This window comes from Phyllobates terribilis, unplaced genomic scaffold (assembly GCF_046119375.1).
Source record: "Phyllobates terribilis strain yellow unplaced genomic scaffold, ASM4611937v1 Scaffold_3__8_contigs__length_932513732, whole genome shotgun sequence".
NCBI lineage: Eukaryota > Metazoa > Chordata > Amphibia > Anura > Dendrobatidae > Phyllobates > Phyllobates terribilis.
The window spans coordinates 730117460-730133319 of NW_027362763.1; the positions used below are offsets into that span (position 1 = coordinate 730117460).

The 15860-nt window shown below is 42.4% G+C and overlaps 1 protein-coding gene across 1 annotated transcript in view; it reads right to left on the reverse strand.

The window, feature by feature from the left end:
• LHCGR (luteinizing hormone/choriogonadotropin receptor) overlaps positions 1 to 15860 on the reverse strand; it is a 364204-nt gene that overhangs the window by 42206 nt on the left and 306138 nt on the right. Inside the window, exon 9 of the mRNA XM_073672096.1 lies at positions 15396 to 15581. Coding sequence (XP_073528197.1) covers positions 15396 to 15581 — 186 coding nt within the window. The remainder of the gene's footprint in view (positions 1 to 15395; positions 15582 to 15860) is intronic.

The following is a 15860-nucleotide window of genomic DNA, read 5'->3' on the forward strand; positions in this document are numbered from 1 at the left end:
CTGACCCACTGCCAAATCGGTCATGCTGAAGGATGTTGCAGGAAGCAGATCGCTCTCCACGGCGTCTCCAGACTCTGGCATGTCTGTCACATGTGCTCAGTGTGAACCTGCTTTCATCTGTGAAGAGCACAGGGAGCCAGTGGCGACTTTGCCAAACCTGGTGTTCTGTGGCAAATACCAAGCGTCCTGCACGGTGTTGGGCTGTGAGCACAACCCCCATCTGTGGACGTCGGGCCCTCATACCACCCTCATGGAGTTGGTTTCTAACCGTTTGTACAGACACATGCACATTTGTGGCCTGCTGGAGGTCATTTTGCAGGGCTCTGGCAGTGCTCCTCCTGTTCCTCCTTGCACAAAGACGGAGGTAGCGGTTCTGCTGCTGGGTTGTTGGCCTCCTACGGCCCCTTGCACGTCTCCTGGTGTACTGGCCGGTCTCCTGGTAGCGCCTCCAGCTTCTGGACACTACGCTGACAGACACAGCAAACCTTCTTGCCACAGCTCGCATTGATGTGCCATCCTGGATGAGCTGCACTACCTGAGCAACTTCTGTGGGTTGTAGAGTCCGTCTCATGCTACCACGAGAGTGAAAGCACAACCAACATTCAAAAGTGACCAAAACATCAGCCAGAAAGCATTGGTACTGAGATGTTGTCTGTGGTCCCCACCTGCAGAACCACTCCTTTATTGAGGGTGTCTTGATAATTGCCAATAATTTCCATCTATTGTCTATTCCATTTTCTCAACAGCATGTGAAATTGATTGTCAATCAGTGTTGCTTCCTAAGTGGACAGTTTGATTTCACAGAAGTTTGAGTTACTTGGAGTTATATTCTGTTGTTTAAGTGTTCCCTTTATTTTTTTGAGCAGTGTATAAATACATATATAAACATATATGCGGTTCATTGTAATCCAGCTTTTGATGATAAGAAGACTGTTGCCAAGTGATTTCTACAGAACAGAAATAATCTGTTGAATATTAAGCTTAGTAGCAAAGAAGCCACCGAGGACAGAGCCACACAGGTGATTAGTCAGATAGGCGGGTCCTCCGTGGCTTTTCCCTGCCCGCTCCCCTTTAGTAACAGGTCTCTCCTTGTGTGTGTGTGTATAGAATAAAACATGTCAATCACTGTCAGCGGGCAGGGAGAAGCCGAAGGCAACCCACCTGTCCGAATAGTCTCCATTGTGTGATGACACATTCCCTTTTAGCCTCAGTATTAGTTATATATCTCTAAATAGTAAATGAAGCTCTGCTAGTGGGAAGCTGAGTGAGTACAGGACGTGCAGATACTGGAACAGCACCCACATTACAAATGACTGATGCGATATGAGTAACAAGGGCACAGAGGATGGGGAGCTGAGAACGGAATGGACAAGAACGGTCATTTGGACAAGAAGATTGATGTAGACCTATGCATTTCTTATAGGTTATAAACTTTTTTTTCCCAACTTTTAAATGCTTCTAATAAAATATTAGGCATGTGGAGGTAAAGCAGAACGCCTTAGACTTTTATGAGTGACGCAGCATGGCTCCAAGTAACCATATTCAAATAGGACATGAGCTCTAAGGGGTAGTGAAAGAAAATCTATAGGCATGTGGGGGTAGTGATTAAGAGAGTTGGGTTATGAATCCTCTGGGCAAGAGATAAAATGTTGGCCTTCTGTATTGGGTTCTTCTATTGGAATCTAATGTTTGTTTTCATTGGCCGCAGAACACGCTTCTCATACTTCGGACCCTCATGACCTGCGTCCTTTGTAAGAAGTTCGAAAATGAAAACTGAATATGATGTTCTGATTAAAGTCGTAAGGAATGCTAACATCATTGCTGTTGAGTTATGTAAGGAATTTGTTCACACCTGCTGGGAAGACCCTGGCATCAGTGAAATATGACCCTCGAAAACCTTGCTTTAACCATTAACATAGTAAATGAATGAGTAATAGAAGTTCTCACTTTGTATATTACTTAGTAATTGGATGATTTGTTAAAGGAGCACTATTATAAAATTATTTTGGGATATTTAGGAGAACAAAGTGTACATTTTTATTTCTAATTTATATTCATTTGTTGCCATTTTTTTAATTTACTTTCTGGTGGCAGGTCCTGAATCGATCTTCCTCCTGCTGCCTCTTCACAGCAGTAATATTTCTTTACAGTCAGCAGTCCGGAACTTCAGATTGGCATGTGCTACAGTCTTTGTTCCACACTTTTCCATTAGTGTCTTATGCGAGGCAGTAACATAAGATTGTTATGTTGTTATTACTCTTTTGTTGATTAAGGGTCCGTTTACACCAGCCGCCAACAATAAATGACCGCAAATCAGCTACTTCTTTACTGATCGGCGTTCATCTAATAGCCTGTTTAGACAAGCTAATCCGGCCTTAGATGCACATGCACACAGAGAAATCTGTAATGGATTGATCAGTGCGCATAGGCTGCTATATTCTCGGTAGCACAGGACAGAATGATGTGCTGCCGAGAAACAAAACAAAAGAACATTTCACTTACTGAATGAGCGTTTTGCTCATATGTCGACTGATTGGCAGCCTAGCATTCTTAGGATCGCTCATTCATGATAATGGTGCAATGGAGATACATTTTAACCCTATGGACCCATTTAGACATGTCATTAAATGACCATTAAATGACAACTGATCGCCTATATCCAAGTTAATTGGTGGATATTTAATGTCCTGTTAAGACAGGGCAATTCTATGGCGTAGGAAAGCAGATGGCAAGGTCCTGCATAGGAGGAATGTGTCGGCTAGCCTCAATGATGTGAGTCCCAGAAAAGAAGGCTCCAGCAATGATAAGTTGCTGAGAGGGTTTTTCAATGGGCCTGGATTTTTGGGTCCGGTTTTTAGGAACACATAGAAGAGCTGGGTGGGACTGGTTGCTCCCATACCTCCTCTTTGGGATTTGAAGGGCCTATTTAAGGCAATTGTGCGACCTCATTGGGGGTCTGTGTGTCGAGGTGGAAATACCTTGTATATGCTGGTCAGTCTCTACCAGAGGCTGACTAAGACAAAACCAGGGGAGGAGTCCTGAGGAGATAATTTGCATATTCCCACTGCATTTTGGGGTAAGTGAAGAGTCTCCGCGAGCTCAAAGAACACTGGATTTTGGCTGTTGGAGCTGAAAAGAGGACATCGGTAAACCAGGGGAGGAGTCCTGAGGAGATAATTTGCATATTCCCACTGCATTTTGGGGTAAGTGAAGAGTCTCCGCGAGCTCAAAGAACACTGGATTTTGGCTGTTGGAGCTGAAAAGAGGACATCGGTAAACCAGGGGAGGAGTCCTGAGGAGATAATTTGCATATTCCCACTGCATTTTGGGGTAAGTGAAGAGTCTCCGCGAGCTCAAAGAACACTGGATTTTGGCTGTTGGAGCTGAAAAGAGGACATCGGTAAACCAGGGGAGGAGTCCTGAGAAGCTTTTTTTTTAAGCTTTTTTTTTTTTTTTTTTTTTTTTAAGCTTTTTTCACTGTTTTCAGAACATTAACAATAAGAACATGGAAGAGTCCAGGAGCCATTTGGTGAGCTGCATATCCTGCTACATGTTCACAGACTTGCCAGTGGAAAAGCCAGACTTCACATGCCAGAAATGCAAGCTTGTGTCCCTGTTGGAGGAAAAGTTGCGAAATCTAGAAGAGAGGTTAACTACCTTGAAAATCATTAAGGAAAGTGAAGAGTTCTTAGACAGAGCAGAATTATCTCTTCATGATTCAGAAAGAGAAGAAATTCGAACTGCACCTGACGAAACAGAGGAATGGAAGCATGTGACCCACAGAAGCAGGAGGATCGAGAGGCAGTCAGCACCCATACTGCTCAGGAACCAGTACCAGGCTCTCACACAGGAGAACCATGAAGAAATACAGCAAGATAAGACTTTGCCAGCAATGAATGACCTTGTAAGCCCTCAGAATCCTCCTGGATGGAGAAAGAAGAATGTTGTGAAGAAAAAACGGAGAGTGGTGGTCATGGGGGATTCCCTGTTAAGAGGAACAGAGGCCGCTATCTGCAGACCAGACATAACCTCAAGAGAAATGTGCTGTCTTCCAGGAGCAAAAATTAAAGATGTGTCTGACAGGATATCAAGACTCTTCAGACCTACAGATCACTACCCATTCCTGCTAATACATGTGGGGACAAATGACACCGCAAGAAAGGACCTGGCAACCATCTGCAGTGACTTTGAAGACTTAGGCAAGAAAGTGAAAGAATTGGGAGCGCAGGTGGTCTTCTCATCCATCCTCCCAGTGGATGGCCATGGAACAATGAGGTGGAATAAGATTCTACAGGTGAACAACTGGCTACGTCGATGGTGCCGTCAACAAGGATTTGGATTTCTGGATCACGGAATGAATTACCTATACGATGGACTACTTGCTAGAGATGGGGTGCACCTTACGAAGACTGGAAAACATGTATTTGGAAGTCGCCTTGCTACACTCATCAGAAGAGCTTTAAACTAGAACAATGTGGGAAGGGAAGCAAAAGGCCAGAAAAAGCCATACAGCTGACAAATACTATTGAGATCTCTGCTACTGGAAGTGGAAAAGAAGAACAAAGACAAAAAAATCTAAATAATAAAAATATGGGAGGAAGAGAAACCAATCACAAACTAAAATGTTTTTATACAAATGCACAAAGCATGGGCAACAAACAAGGAGAATTGGAACTACTAATGCAGGAAAAGGAATATGATGTCATTGGAATCACTGAAACTTGGTGGGACGATACACATGATTGGAATAAAAGGCTAAAAGGATACAACTTATTTGCAAGAAACAGACTTGATAAACGAGGAGGAGGTGTTGCATTGTATGTTAGAAAAGCGTATATCTGCACAGAGATTGAAGCTTCAGAGACTGGGAGTTCTGTGGAAACTGTTTGGGTAAGAATACAAGGAGAGAACAACGGAAAGGACACCATTGTAGGCATTTACTACAGGCCACCTGGGCAAGCTGAAGATATGGATGAACTCTTTATGTATCAAATGACCAAGTTCTCCAAAAAATATGACGTAGTGGTCATGGGAGATTTCAACTATCCAGACATTTGTTGGGAATCTCTCTCAAGTAAAACTAACAGGTCAAGCAAATTCTTATCCTCTCTTGCTGACAACTTTATCTTCCAAAAGGTAGGGGAGAAAACAAGGGGATCTGCTACTTTGGATCTAATCCTTATAAACAGGGAGGAAATGGTTGAGGAGGTAAAGGTGGCTGGGACCCTAGGAGGCAGCGATCATGCTATTATAGAATTTTGGATAACTAGAGGAGGAAGACATGTGAAGACTCAAACTTCAAGGTTAGATTTTAGAAAGGCAGATTTTAAGAGACTCAGAAAGAGAATAGGAGGGATCCAATGGCTGGATGTCCTTAAGGACAAAAATGTCCAGGAAGGATGGGAAATTTTTAAAAATGAGATTCTCAAAGCACAATCGTTAACAATCCCGAAAAGTAGGAAGAATGGGAAGCATTTAAGGAAACCAGGATGGATGAACACAGAACTTAAACACATGCTAAAAAGAAAGAAAGAAATATTTATTAAATGGAAAGAGGGAGGCATATCTAAAGAAGATTATAATGCAGTCTGCAGATCCTGCAGGGCACGTATCAGGTTAGCTAAAGCTGACAATGAATTAAGGCTTGCAAGAGATGTCAAAAGCAATAAAAAAGGATTTTGGGGGTATGTCAAAAGTAAAAGAAAAGTCAAAGATGCTATAGGATTTTTACAGGATGAAAATGGAGAAATGGTAAGAGAGGATGTTGAGAAGGCCGAACTTTTTAATTCCTATTTTGCATCTGTTTTCTCTCAGAAAGAAAATGTAACATCAACTGATCTTCACTGTCCTTTTAAAGGAATAGAGGAATCCAAGTTATCAGTAAACAGAAAGATTGTGAGGGAATATTTAGCTAACATAAATGAGTTCAAGTCTCCAGGTCCAGATGAATTACACCCCAGAGTACTGAAGGAGATTGTAGAAGAAATTTTAGAACCACTCTCCATAATCTTTGAAAATTCTTGGAGAACAGGAGAAGTCCCAGAAGACTGGAGAAGAGCAAATGTTGTTCCTATCTTCAAAAAGGGGAAGAAGGTGGACCCAGGGAACTATAGGCCGGTGAGTCTGACTTCTATACCAGGAAAGATCTTTGAACAAATTATTAAACAACATGTATGTAAGTACATGGATAAGAATGAAGTGATTAACCAGAGTCAGCATGGGTTTGTAACTAACAAGTCATGTCAGACTAACTTAATTTCCTTCTATGACAGAATCACTGACTGGGTGGATCAGGGAAATGCTGTAGATATAGTATATCTTGACTTCAGCAAAGCATTTGACAAAGTATCTCACATCATCCTTATTGAAAAAATGACCAAGTATGCAATGGACCAGGCAACTGTTAGGTGGATTCATAACTGGCTTAGTGATCGGACTCAAAGGGTGGTTGTAAATGGCTTCACATCCAGCTGGATGAATGTCTCAAGTGGGGTACCACAGGGCTCCGTCCTGGGACCTGTATTGTTCAACATCTTTATCAATGATTTAGATGAAGGAATTGAGGGTAAACTGATTAAATTTGCTGATGACACAAAGCTAGGAGGGATAGCTAATACTAGAGAAGAGAGAGAGAGGATTCAAAAAGACCTAAATAAACTGGAGCAGTGGGCAGCAACCAACAGAATGGTTTTTAACCGGGAAAAATGCAAAGTACTACATCTGGGCAATAAAAATGAAAAAAGCATATACAGAATGGGAGGAATAGAGCTAAGCAACAGTACATGTGAAAAAGACTTAGGTATACTAATAGATCATAGACTGAACATGAGTCAACAGTGTGATGCAGCAGCAAAAAAGGCAAATACAATTCTGGGATGTATTAACAGAAGCATACAGTCTAGATCACGTGAAGTCATTATCGGTCTTTACTCCTCTTTGGTCAGACCTCATCTGGAATACTGTGTACAGTTTTGGGCACCACATTTTAAAAAAGACATCGACAAACTGGAGCAAGTTCAGAGAAGAGCGACCAGAATGGTGACTGGTCTGCAAACCATGTCCTATGAGGAACGGTTGCAGGATTTGGGAATGTTTAGCTTGCAGAAAAGAAGACTGAGAGGAGACTTAATAGCTGTCTACAAATATGTCAAGGGCTGTCACATTGTAGAAGGATCATCTTTATTCTCATTTGCACAAGGAAAGACTAGAAGCAATGGGATGAAACTAAATGGGAGGAGACACAGATTAGATATTAGAAAAAACTTTTTGACAGTTAGGGTGATTAATGAGTGGAACAGGCTGCCACGAGAGGTGGTGAGTTCCCCTTCAATGGACGTCTTCAAACAGAGGCTGGACAGACATCTGTCTGAGATGATGTAGTGAATCCTGCTTTGAGCAGGGGGTTGGACCAGATGACCCAGGAGGTCCCTTCCAACTCTACCATTCTATGATTCTATGATTCTATGACTTAATTTTAAACAGGTGAGTCCACTCTGTGATCCTGTATTGCCATATGGACTGTTTGTTTATTTTTGCTTACTTTTATGCCAGAGCAAAGGCTGTTTGTTTTCCATTATACTGGAGATTTATGAACTTTAATAAAGAAACTTTGTGCCTGTGTGGATCTGACGACTACTAAAGAGAGTAAAACCACCATAATGGCTACAGAACAATCATTAATATGATTGTTCTGTGTGGCTGGAATATCATTATTATCGTCAGCACAGTTCCCGTTTACACCGGCTTTGAATTGCCTCTTAGAATTGAGCAGTGGGCGCACATGAGCACCACTGTTCCATTTATTCCGTATGGGACTGGTAAAACATTTCAGCACTGTACGCAGGTATCTCTGTCAGTTTCATGAAGAATGAATGGAGCAGTGGTGCTCACGATGCAACCGCTCTATTCGGATGGGGCACTTCAGAGCCCTGCTCATCAGATTTATGGAGTCACAGTAGTTGGACCTCCACTGATCTGAAAGTTATCTCCTATTCTGCAATTTCCAAATGCAAAATCAGAAAACAAGGGAAGAGCAACCCATTCTCTTGTCTCATGAATTGGAGCACTTCTGGTGGCTGTTGTGGGGAACAATTAAACAATTGTGCATCTTCTAATACACTTTGATTTCTTTGCAGATTCCAAGCTCTTGTAGACATAATTCAAAGCTGCAGGACTCCAATCGAAATACATTAAGAGGCCCCCCACTTACCTTCGGCTGTTAAAGGGAATCTGTCACTAGGCTTTTGCTATGGAATCTGAGGGCTGCATGGTGTAGGGGTAGAGAGTCTGATTCCAGTGATGTATAACTTACTGGACTGCTTGCTATTGTTTTCATGGCATCCATTTTTTCTCTGCTGCATATGTAGCAGTAGAAAAAGTCTGTTCTGTGTATAACCCACCTCCCACCCTGCCTCCAGACAGACACACACACACACACACACCACTGATTGACATACACTGTACATTATCAGCAAGCTGCCAATAAATGGCGGGGGTGGGGTTACACAGATTAACTGGACTGGCTTACACATGCCACCTAGTCCTCTAGAGATAATCTCATGCTAATAAAACACTGATTGTATCGAAACTACAAGACACAGCCTAATAAGTGACACATCCCTGGAATTAGGCTCTTTGTCCCTACACTATGCTGCTCTCATATTAAATAGCAAATATCTGCTGACAGATCCCCTTTAAAAGGACACTGTCAGCACAAAATTACTACTCAAACCAAGCACAGGCCCTTGGTGCACCATTAACGTGGCTGAGCAGGTGGGAAGGTGAACTGAACAGCTCAGCCACGTCAATGGTGCACCGAGAGCCTGTGCTTGCTTTGAACAGTTATTTTGTGCTGACAGAATCCCTTCAATAATACTGGTGTATTTTTATATGTCACATGGGCTTTTAAAGGGGTTTTTTGGAAAGTGGCCCCTAAACTGTGTAAAATACAACCCACTCAGCAGGTCCCAGTGTTTTGACTACAGTGGTGACATCACGTCTACAGTGTCACCACTCTAATCGGTTACTGAATTCAGTGCTCGGGTGCTGAGGTTGACTGCACGTGACGCTGAGCTCAGTGACTAGCTGGCTAGAGTGATGACGCATAATTTTGCCGTGATGTTATCGCTGTATCCAAAACACCAGGATCAGGGCAGAGGCGGGACCCATAGAGAGCGAGTACATGCTGAGTTTTTTTCATCTAATTTACACGTTTGAGGGCTACTTTCCTGAAAGTGGACAACCCCTTTAAGCTTCCTGCAACTCAAGAATCCAGGTACATTTTTCCACCTCTGCTTTAGCTATACTCCTTCTTTGCAGTCAGTTAACCTCCATTATTTACTTCCAGATGATGACAATCTGTCCCGGCCATGGGATGGAAAGACAGCTGCATGGCTTGTTACAGTGAGAGTACATCAAAGCTCTCTCACATATAGGCAGTAGTCTTGTGCGGGAGTAGACAATAAAAGCCGTCATTCGCTGACAGCATGTGTAAGGTGCCCCAGCAAGGTAGTCGTGGGCGAGCTGTGGCCCATGCAACACTTTTTCTTCTCTGTTCTGAGTCGGCTCTTCCCGATTTTCTTCATGCGAGGAGAGCGCATCCTGCAGACTACGCCAAATGTAAGGTGCCCAAGCAAGGTAGTCGTGGGCGAGCTGTGGCCCATGCAACACTTTTTCTTCTCTGTTCTGAGTCGGCTCTTCCCCATTTTCTTCATGCGAGGAGCGCGCATCCTGCAGACTACGCCAAATGTAAGGTGCCCAAGCAAGGTAGTCGTGGGCGAGCTGTGGCCCATGCAACACTCTTTCTTCTCTGTTCTGAGTTGGCTCTTCCCCATTTTCTTCATGTGAGGAGCTCGCATCCTGCAGACTACGCCAAATGTAAGGTGCCCAAGCAAGGTAGTCGTGGGCGAGCTGTGGCCGCTGCTCGCCATGGCACCCTACAGACAAGGTGTGTCCTCCCTCTGTCCCTTCACTGTCTTAAATGTCTGCAATACTGCTGGCAGACTCAACCTGTCATCTGCACCCGAGACAGTGGCATTTTGTGGCCAGTTACCAATACAGCCCACAAGGAAACATCTTAGCAAGAAGGCATTTATTCACATCTTATGCCTAACCAAAGCACTGGGTTCCCCTTTACTATACTGGGCTGGATTATCACAGCTAACCCCTTAAGTGGACCTAACTGCAGCCCAGAGAGATCTAACTATCGGGAACATTCTCTTTTAACTCTTTCAGTGCCAGAGGGAAGCTATTTCCCCACTACTACACAAGCATAGATTGTGAGAATTCTGCAGAATTAACACATAAGGTATATTGGAAAATTGCACAACTTTTTAATAGACAATGAATAAGTTTATTTGAAGTTGGAAAATGATGTGAAATACTTTCCTGCACTGAGAGAAGTAATAAGAGATTTTATGGCTGTTTAACAAATCTTTCCAGAGTGAAGATATGTCAGTCCGGTGCATAGTAAAAGCTGAGACGTTCGCAACTATTAAGTAGCAGAGATCTCCTTAGCTGGAAAGACTATTGTTGCTCTACAAGTTTATGCTTCGGTGAAGATGATGATTTTATTGGTTGGGCCATGAAAAGTTATCACAACCTCACAGGCGACTTTATCTTTGGAAAGATGACAAAACTCTGAAACGGAGTAATGGTGTGAGCCAGGTTTATACGGCACCTTGCGAGTGGATAATAAAGCCATTTATGTAGATTTTCTTCAGCTCCTTTCCTGCTGGATAATGGAGAGTTCCTAATTTAGCCAAATTGATGGATTGCATTTGGTACTTTGATAAAGTGTTCTGTTACGATACGGTCGTGAGGTGAGGAGAGGCAATGCTGCTGTTGGCACTGTATGGCGTCACAATCTACACTGCTCAAAAATAGTAAGGGAACACTGGCACACCACCATATAATGCCAAGTCAACTACAGGGGTTGACCAGTCTCAAAAGAAAAGTCTGCTGTTACTCAATATTCCTTGTGTGGGTGGGCAGTCATGTGACCACATGTGTGTGACTTGCATGCATGAGTAAGCAAATCGCATACAAGAGTTCATGTGAATGCCGACACACATGGAAGATACATTGCACACTGTACCAACTCGGCAGCCTGCAGTCACATAGAATGCCTGCAGACTTTTCTTCTGAGACCGGGCAACATCACTGACAGCAGGTGGGAGTGAGTCAGAGGGTTGGTCGCCCACCTGGTGTCACGGGTGCATCAGAACTGACAGACAGTCATATGTTGTCCAGCTGTAGAAGGTCGCTGCTTTTGGCTTTCCAGACATCTCCCTGATCCTTTTATTATACTTTTCTCTCTAGGACCCAGTGGTGATCCTCACCTTGCTTGGGGATTATACCTTTCCCTTTAGGACCCTGAGGTATCCTCACCTTTCTACTGTTAATCAGCACTTCCTTTCTTTTTCCTCAAATACACTCAGATCCTCAGAGAGTTTGCTGGTGAGAGCGTGTATACCTATTCACGCCTGGGATTCTAGTATTTGACTAGAATTACCTTGGAGTTTCTTCGTGGATTGTTACTGAGCTTTCACCTGTGTCATCTTGGAGCTAAGTGTATTCTCCTCTTTGTTTCCCCTGTGTTCTTTAGTTTTTAGTGGGGCTGACTTAGTGCTCACCCCTCCCACTTCCTTCCTAGGGCCTAGCCTTAGGGTCAGCTAGGGCTAGGTATCCTGCTTGGCGATAGATTCAGAACCTATCTAGGGCTGATAGGGGAGTTAGGGCTTGTTGGTAGTTCTGTTTAGGGGCCTCTACTCTCCGCCTTCCCTAGAATTAGGACTCCCTTCCTTTTTCTCATCGTTATATGCTGGGTTCTCCCCATTCCTAGCGTGACATCTGGATGGTTTGTGTGTGGCACAACTCTGTGGAATAGTGTAGATCGTAAATGTGGCTGCTCCAGCCACTGTGTTCACACTATAAGATGGAGGACTGAGGAAAGATAGGGTGCGGTGGATCCTGGGTGCTGCCGCTGACAAAAGTATTTCTAGGCGGTGAGCATAAAATATTTTCCAAGTTTATGTATGCAACACGTTTCAGAGAGGATTCTACTCATTCCTCAGGCAAAGAGTAGAATCTATTATGAAAGGAAGGACTGGAACGAGTAAGGAGTAGAATCTATAATATAAATAATATCTATAATATAAATAATCTATAGCATAAATAAACTTGGAAAATATTTTACACTCACCACCTGGAAATACTTTTGTCAGCACCAGCATCCGGGATTCACCACACTCTATCGTTCCTCAACCCATTCAGTTAGGAATCGTTAGTGATTGTGAATCAGTGACACCAGCTTTGGTGCAAATAAAAGTGACAAGAGGAGCACTGGAGAGGCAAAAACAAAACAACCCCCAAATAGGGAATGGTTTGCAAGTGGTGGACATCAACAATTCCGCTCTCCTTATCCTTCCTGGCAGTTTCCTTCCAGCTCCTCCAGGATGGCCCAAGAAGGTTTGCTGCATCTCAGTACAGTCTCAAGAATATGGAGCAGATACCAGGACATGGTTCATTACATAAGATGAGTCGGACACAGCTGTAAAAGACCATCAGCCAAGTAGTTGGAGTGGTATAAAATTATAAAAATTTTTACTTTGATTTTCTAGGTGATTTGGATTCTAGCAATCAAGTTCTTCGATGATTTTGCTCCCCATTGACTGTTAATTTGTCATTTTGTTTTCAAGGCATTACACAATTTATATCAGTAAATATTTACTGGAACTGGGTCATTTTAAAGATTTCTAATAAATGAACTGTTTTAACTGGAGCCGGAAACATCCTTATCTTCCTTTGAATGTTCTATGTCTGGTCAGGACAAATTTCCGTGCTCCTGCACATTGAACCGCAACAGGTGAGCTGGTATCTCCCTCAAACTATATGTTCTATACGTTTTGCCAATAAAAAACTAGTTAAAGGGAACCCATCACGGAAAAAAAACGCTATTAACCCCTTTGCGACATGTGCCGTACATGTACGGCACATGTTGTGTCTCTCCCTTTGGCGCAGGCTCCGGCGACGAACTCACACCTTTCCCAGGACATGACATCCGATATGTACAGCAGTCATGTGCCCCTAACAGTCGCGGATAGAATCGCGATCCACCTGCGGCTGTTAACTAGTTAAATGCCGCTGTCAGTCTCTGACAGCGGCATTTAACATGGCCGCGGCGGAAGGACATTATAAGTCCCACCCATTGGTGCTCGTGTCGCCTAACCATGGGTAGCCAATGGGTTGGCATGACAACCTGGGGTCTGCATGAGACCCCTGAGGTTGTCATTGCCAGGATACTATGAGCGCCACCCAGCGATCAATGTCATAGCAAGTGAGCATTTCTGCTACACACAGGTGATCAGATAATTGCAAATTCTATTGAAGCAAGTGTAAAGTAAAAAAAAAATGTTTTTGAAAATATTTTAAAAAATAAAGGTTTAAATCACCCCCCTTTCGCCCCATAAAAAAAAAAAAAAAAAATCAAATATACACATATTTGGTATCACCGCGCTCAGAAAAGCCAGATCTACCAATATAGTATAAGAATTAATCCAATTGATAAACTGTGTAATGAGAAAAAAAATCAAAACGCTAAAATTACAGTATTTTAGTCGCCGTAACATTGCAATAAAATGCAATAATGGGCGGTCAAAACATTGTACCTACCCCAAAATTGTATCAACAAAAATGTCAGCTTGGCGCACAAAAAATAAGCCCTCACCCGGCCCCAGATCCCAAAAAATGGAGACGCTACGGGTCTCGGAAAATGGTGACTTTTTATTTTTTATTTTTTTTAACAAAGTTTGGATTTTTTTTTTCACCATTTAAATTAAGAAGAACCTATACATGTTTGGTATCTACAAACTCGTAATAACCTGGAGAATCATAATGGCAGGGTAGTTTTACCATATAATGAACGTGGTAAAAAAAAAGAAAAATGTGGAATTGCACTTTTTTTGCAATTTCACCACACTTGGAATTTTTTTCCTGTTTTTCAGTACATGATAAGGTAAAACCAATGGTGTCATTCAAAAGTACAACTCGTCCTGCAAACAACAAGCCCCCACATGGCGATATTGACAGAAAAATAAAAAAGTTATGGCTCTGGGAAGAAGGGGAGCAAAAAACGAAAGCGCAAAAACGGAAAATGGCCCGGGGTTGAAGGGGTTAACCTGCTGATATGGGGTTATAGTCCTGAAGCCCTGCAGCTGCTGCACTGAAAGCCCAGCTGCTGGGAGGAAATGAACTTTATTCCTCCTAGCAGCACGAATTCTGGGGTAAAATACCTTATAAGGTTGTTAAATTTTTGTGCAACACAAAGTTGGGCAACATTTTTTTTTTTTTTTTTACCTTTGGTGTTCTCATGGCAGTTTTGGGCAGTTATGGTAAAATAGGAGTAGCTGGAGCGTAATGGGTGTGGTAGTGACCTCCAAACAAATTCATTAAATGTAACGGTGTTTCTTACACTAGGACTGGAGTAACATTTCTGGCAAGGTGCATGGCAGCACACACCACTGATAAAATGCACCAAAATCATTCAGTGGCGTGCACCTCTCAATCAATTCGGCACATCTTATTGCTACATGCCTCTTATTGAATGGCGCATGAAATGCAAGTCTTAATGGCCTATGAGTTGCTCTTTAATAACTTTTAAAATTGGAAGTATGTAGAAAGGGGGCTATTGAAATAATCAGGGTGCCAGCCTCCATCACAAGCTTTTCTGGTCATCTTCTTACACAAGAAATGCCGTCCAGTGTCTGTAACTGGAAGAGGACCCGCCGGGACCCATCACTGGAATTGTAGCTGAAGATTGGTGCACCTTTCAGTATGTTTCACAAGTTATTATTTCAAGATTATGACATACATTTTATTTTTAGCTGAAAACCTTTTTCAATTATTTGGAAATCTGCAGTTTATCATTACTCCATTCTTTTGTGTGTCAATTTATTAATAATTCAGTGTTATGTTTTACCTTGTCAGTGAGACATGTTCTTACACATTGTCCCATCAGTGCTAGACAGTATATGGACCTACCCTATTGACAAGTGAAATAATATTTTCAAGTTATCAATCTCTTCATACACAGGAGGCTCAGTGGTTAGCAGTGCAGCTTTACAGCGCTGGGGTCCTGGGTTCAAATCCCACCAAGGACAACATCTGGAAGGAGTTTGTATGTTCTCCCCATGTTTGTGTGGGTTTCCTCCGGGTTCTCTGGTTTCCTCCCACACTCCAAAGACATACTGATAGGGAATTTAGATTGTGAGCCCCAATCGGGACAGTGATGTCTGTAAAGCGCCGCGGAATATGATGGCGCTATATAACTGAGCATTATAGTAAATAAACACTTTCATACAAAGATTATATTTTAGGATACATAATGTAGCACTTACTCTTTTTGTCTCATATTAGTAAAAGCACAGCAGTGACTGGGATACGTTAGCTGTGCCTTTACCAACTTGGTGAGTTTCTCCAGAGCTGGTAATTTCTTCAGGTAATAGGATTTTTCTGCCACTAGGAATTGGATGTGTTCCAGTCCATGGACAGGGAGATGATCTAACGCTGTAGCCGTTATGTCTCTAAAAAACAAAAATATGTCTACATCTCATTTCCTTTATATTATTATTATTATTATTTGTTATTATAGCAACATTTATTCCATGGTGCTTTACATGTGAAAGGGGTATAATATAAAAATATGTATAACAAGCCATTTCTACATAATTTCTGCAAGGTATTTCGATTTTTGGCTTGATGTGAATTTTTGCTAAAAAGTTTCCTAAAATCCCTTGTATTAGAACAAACTGATGGTACCATTTCCCTTGGTTAAAGTGGTATATCTCTACAATGTCTCACAC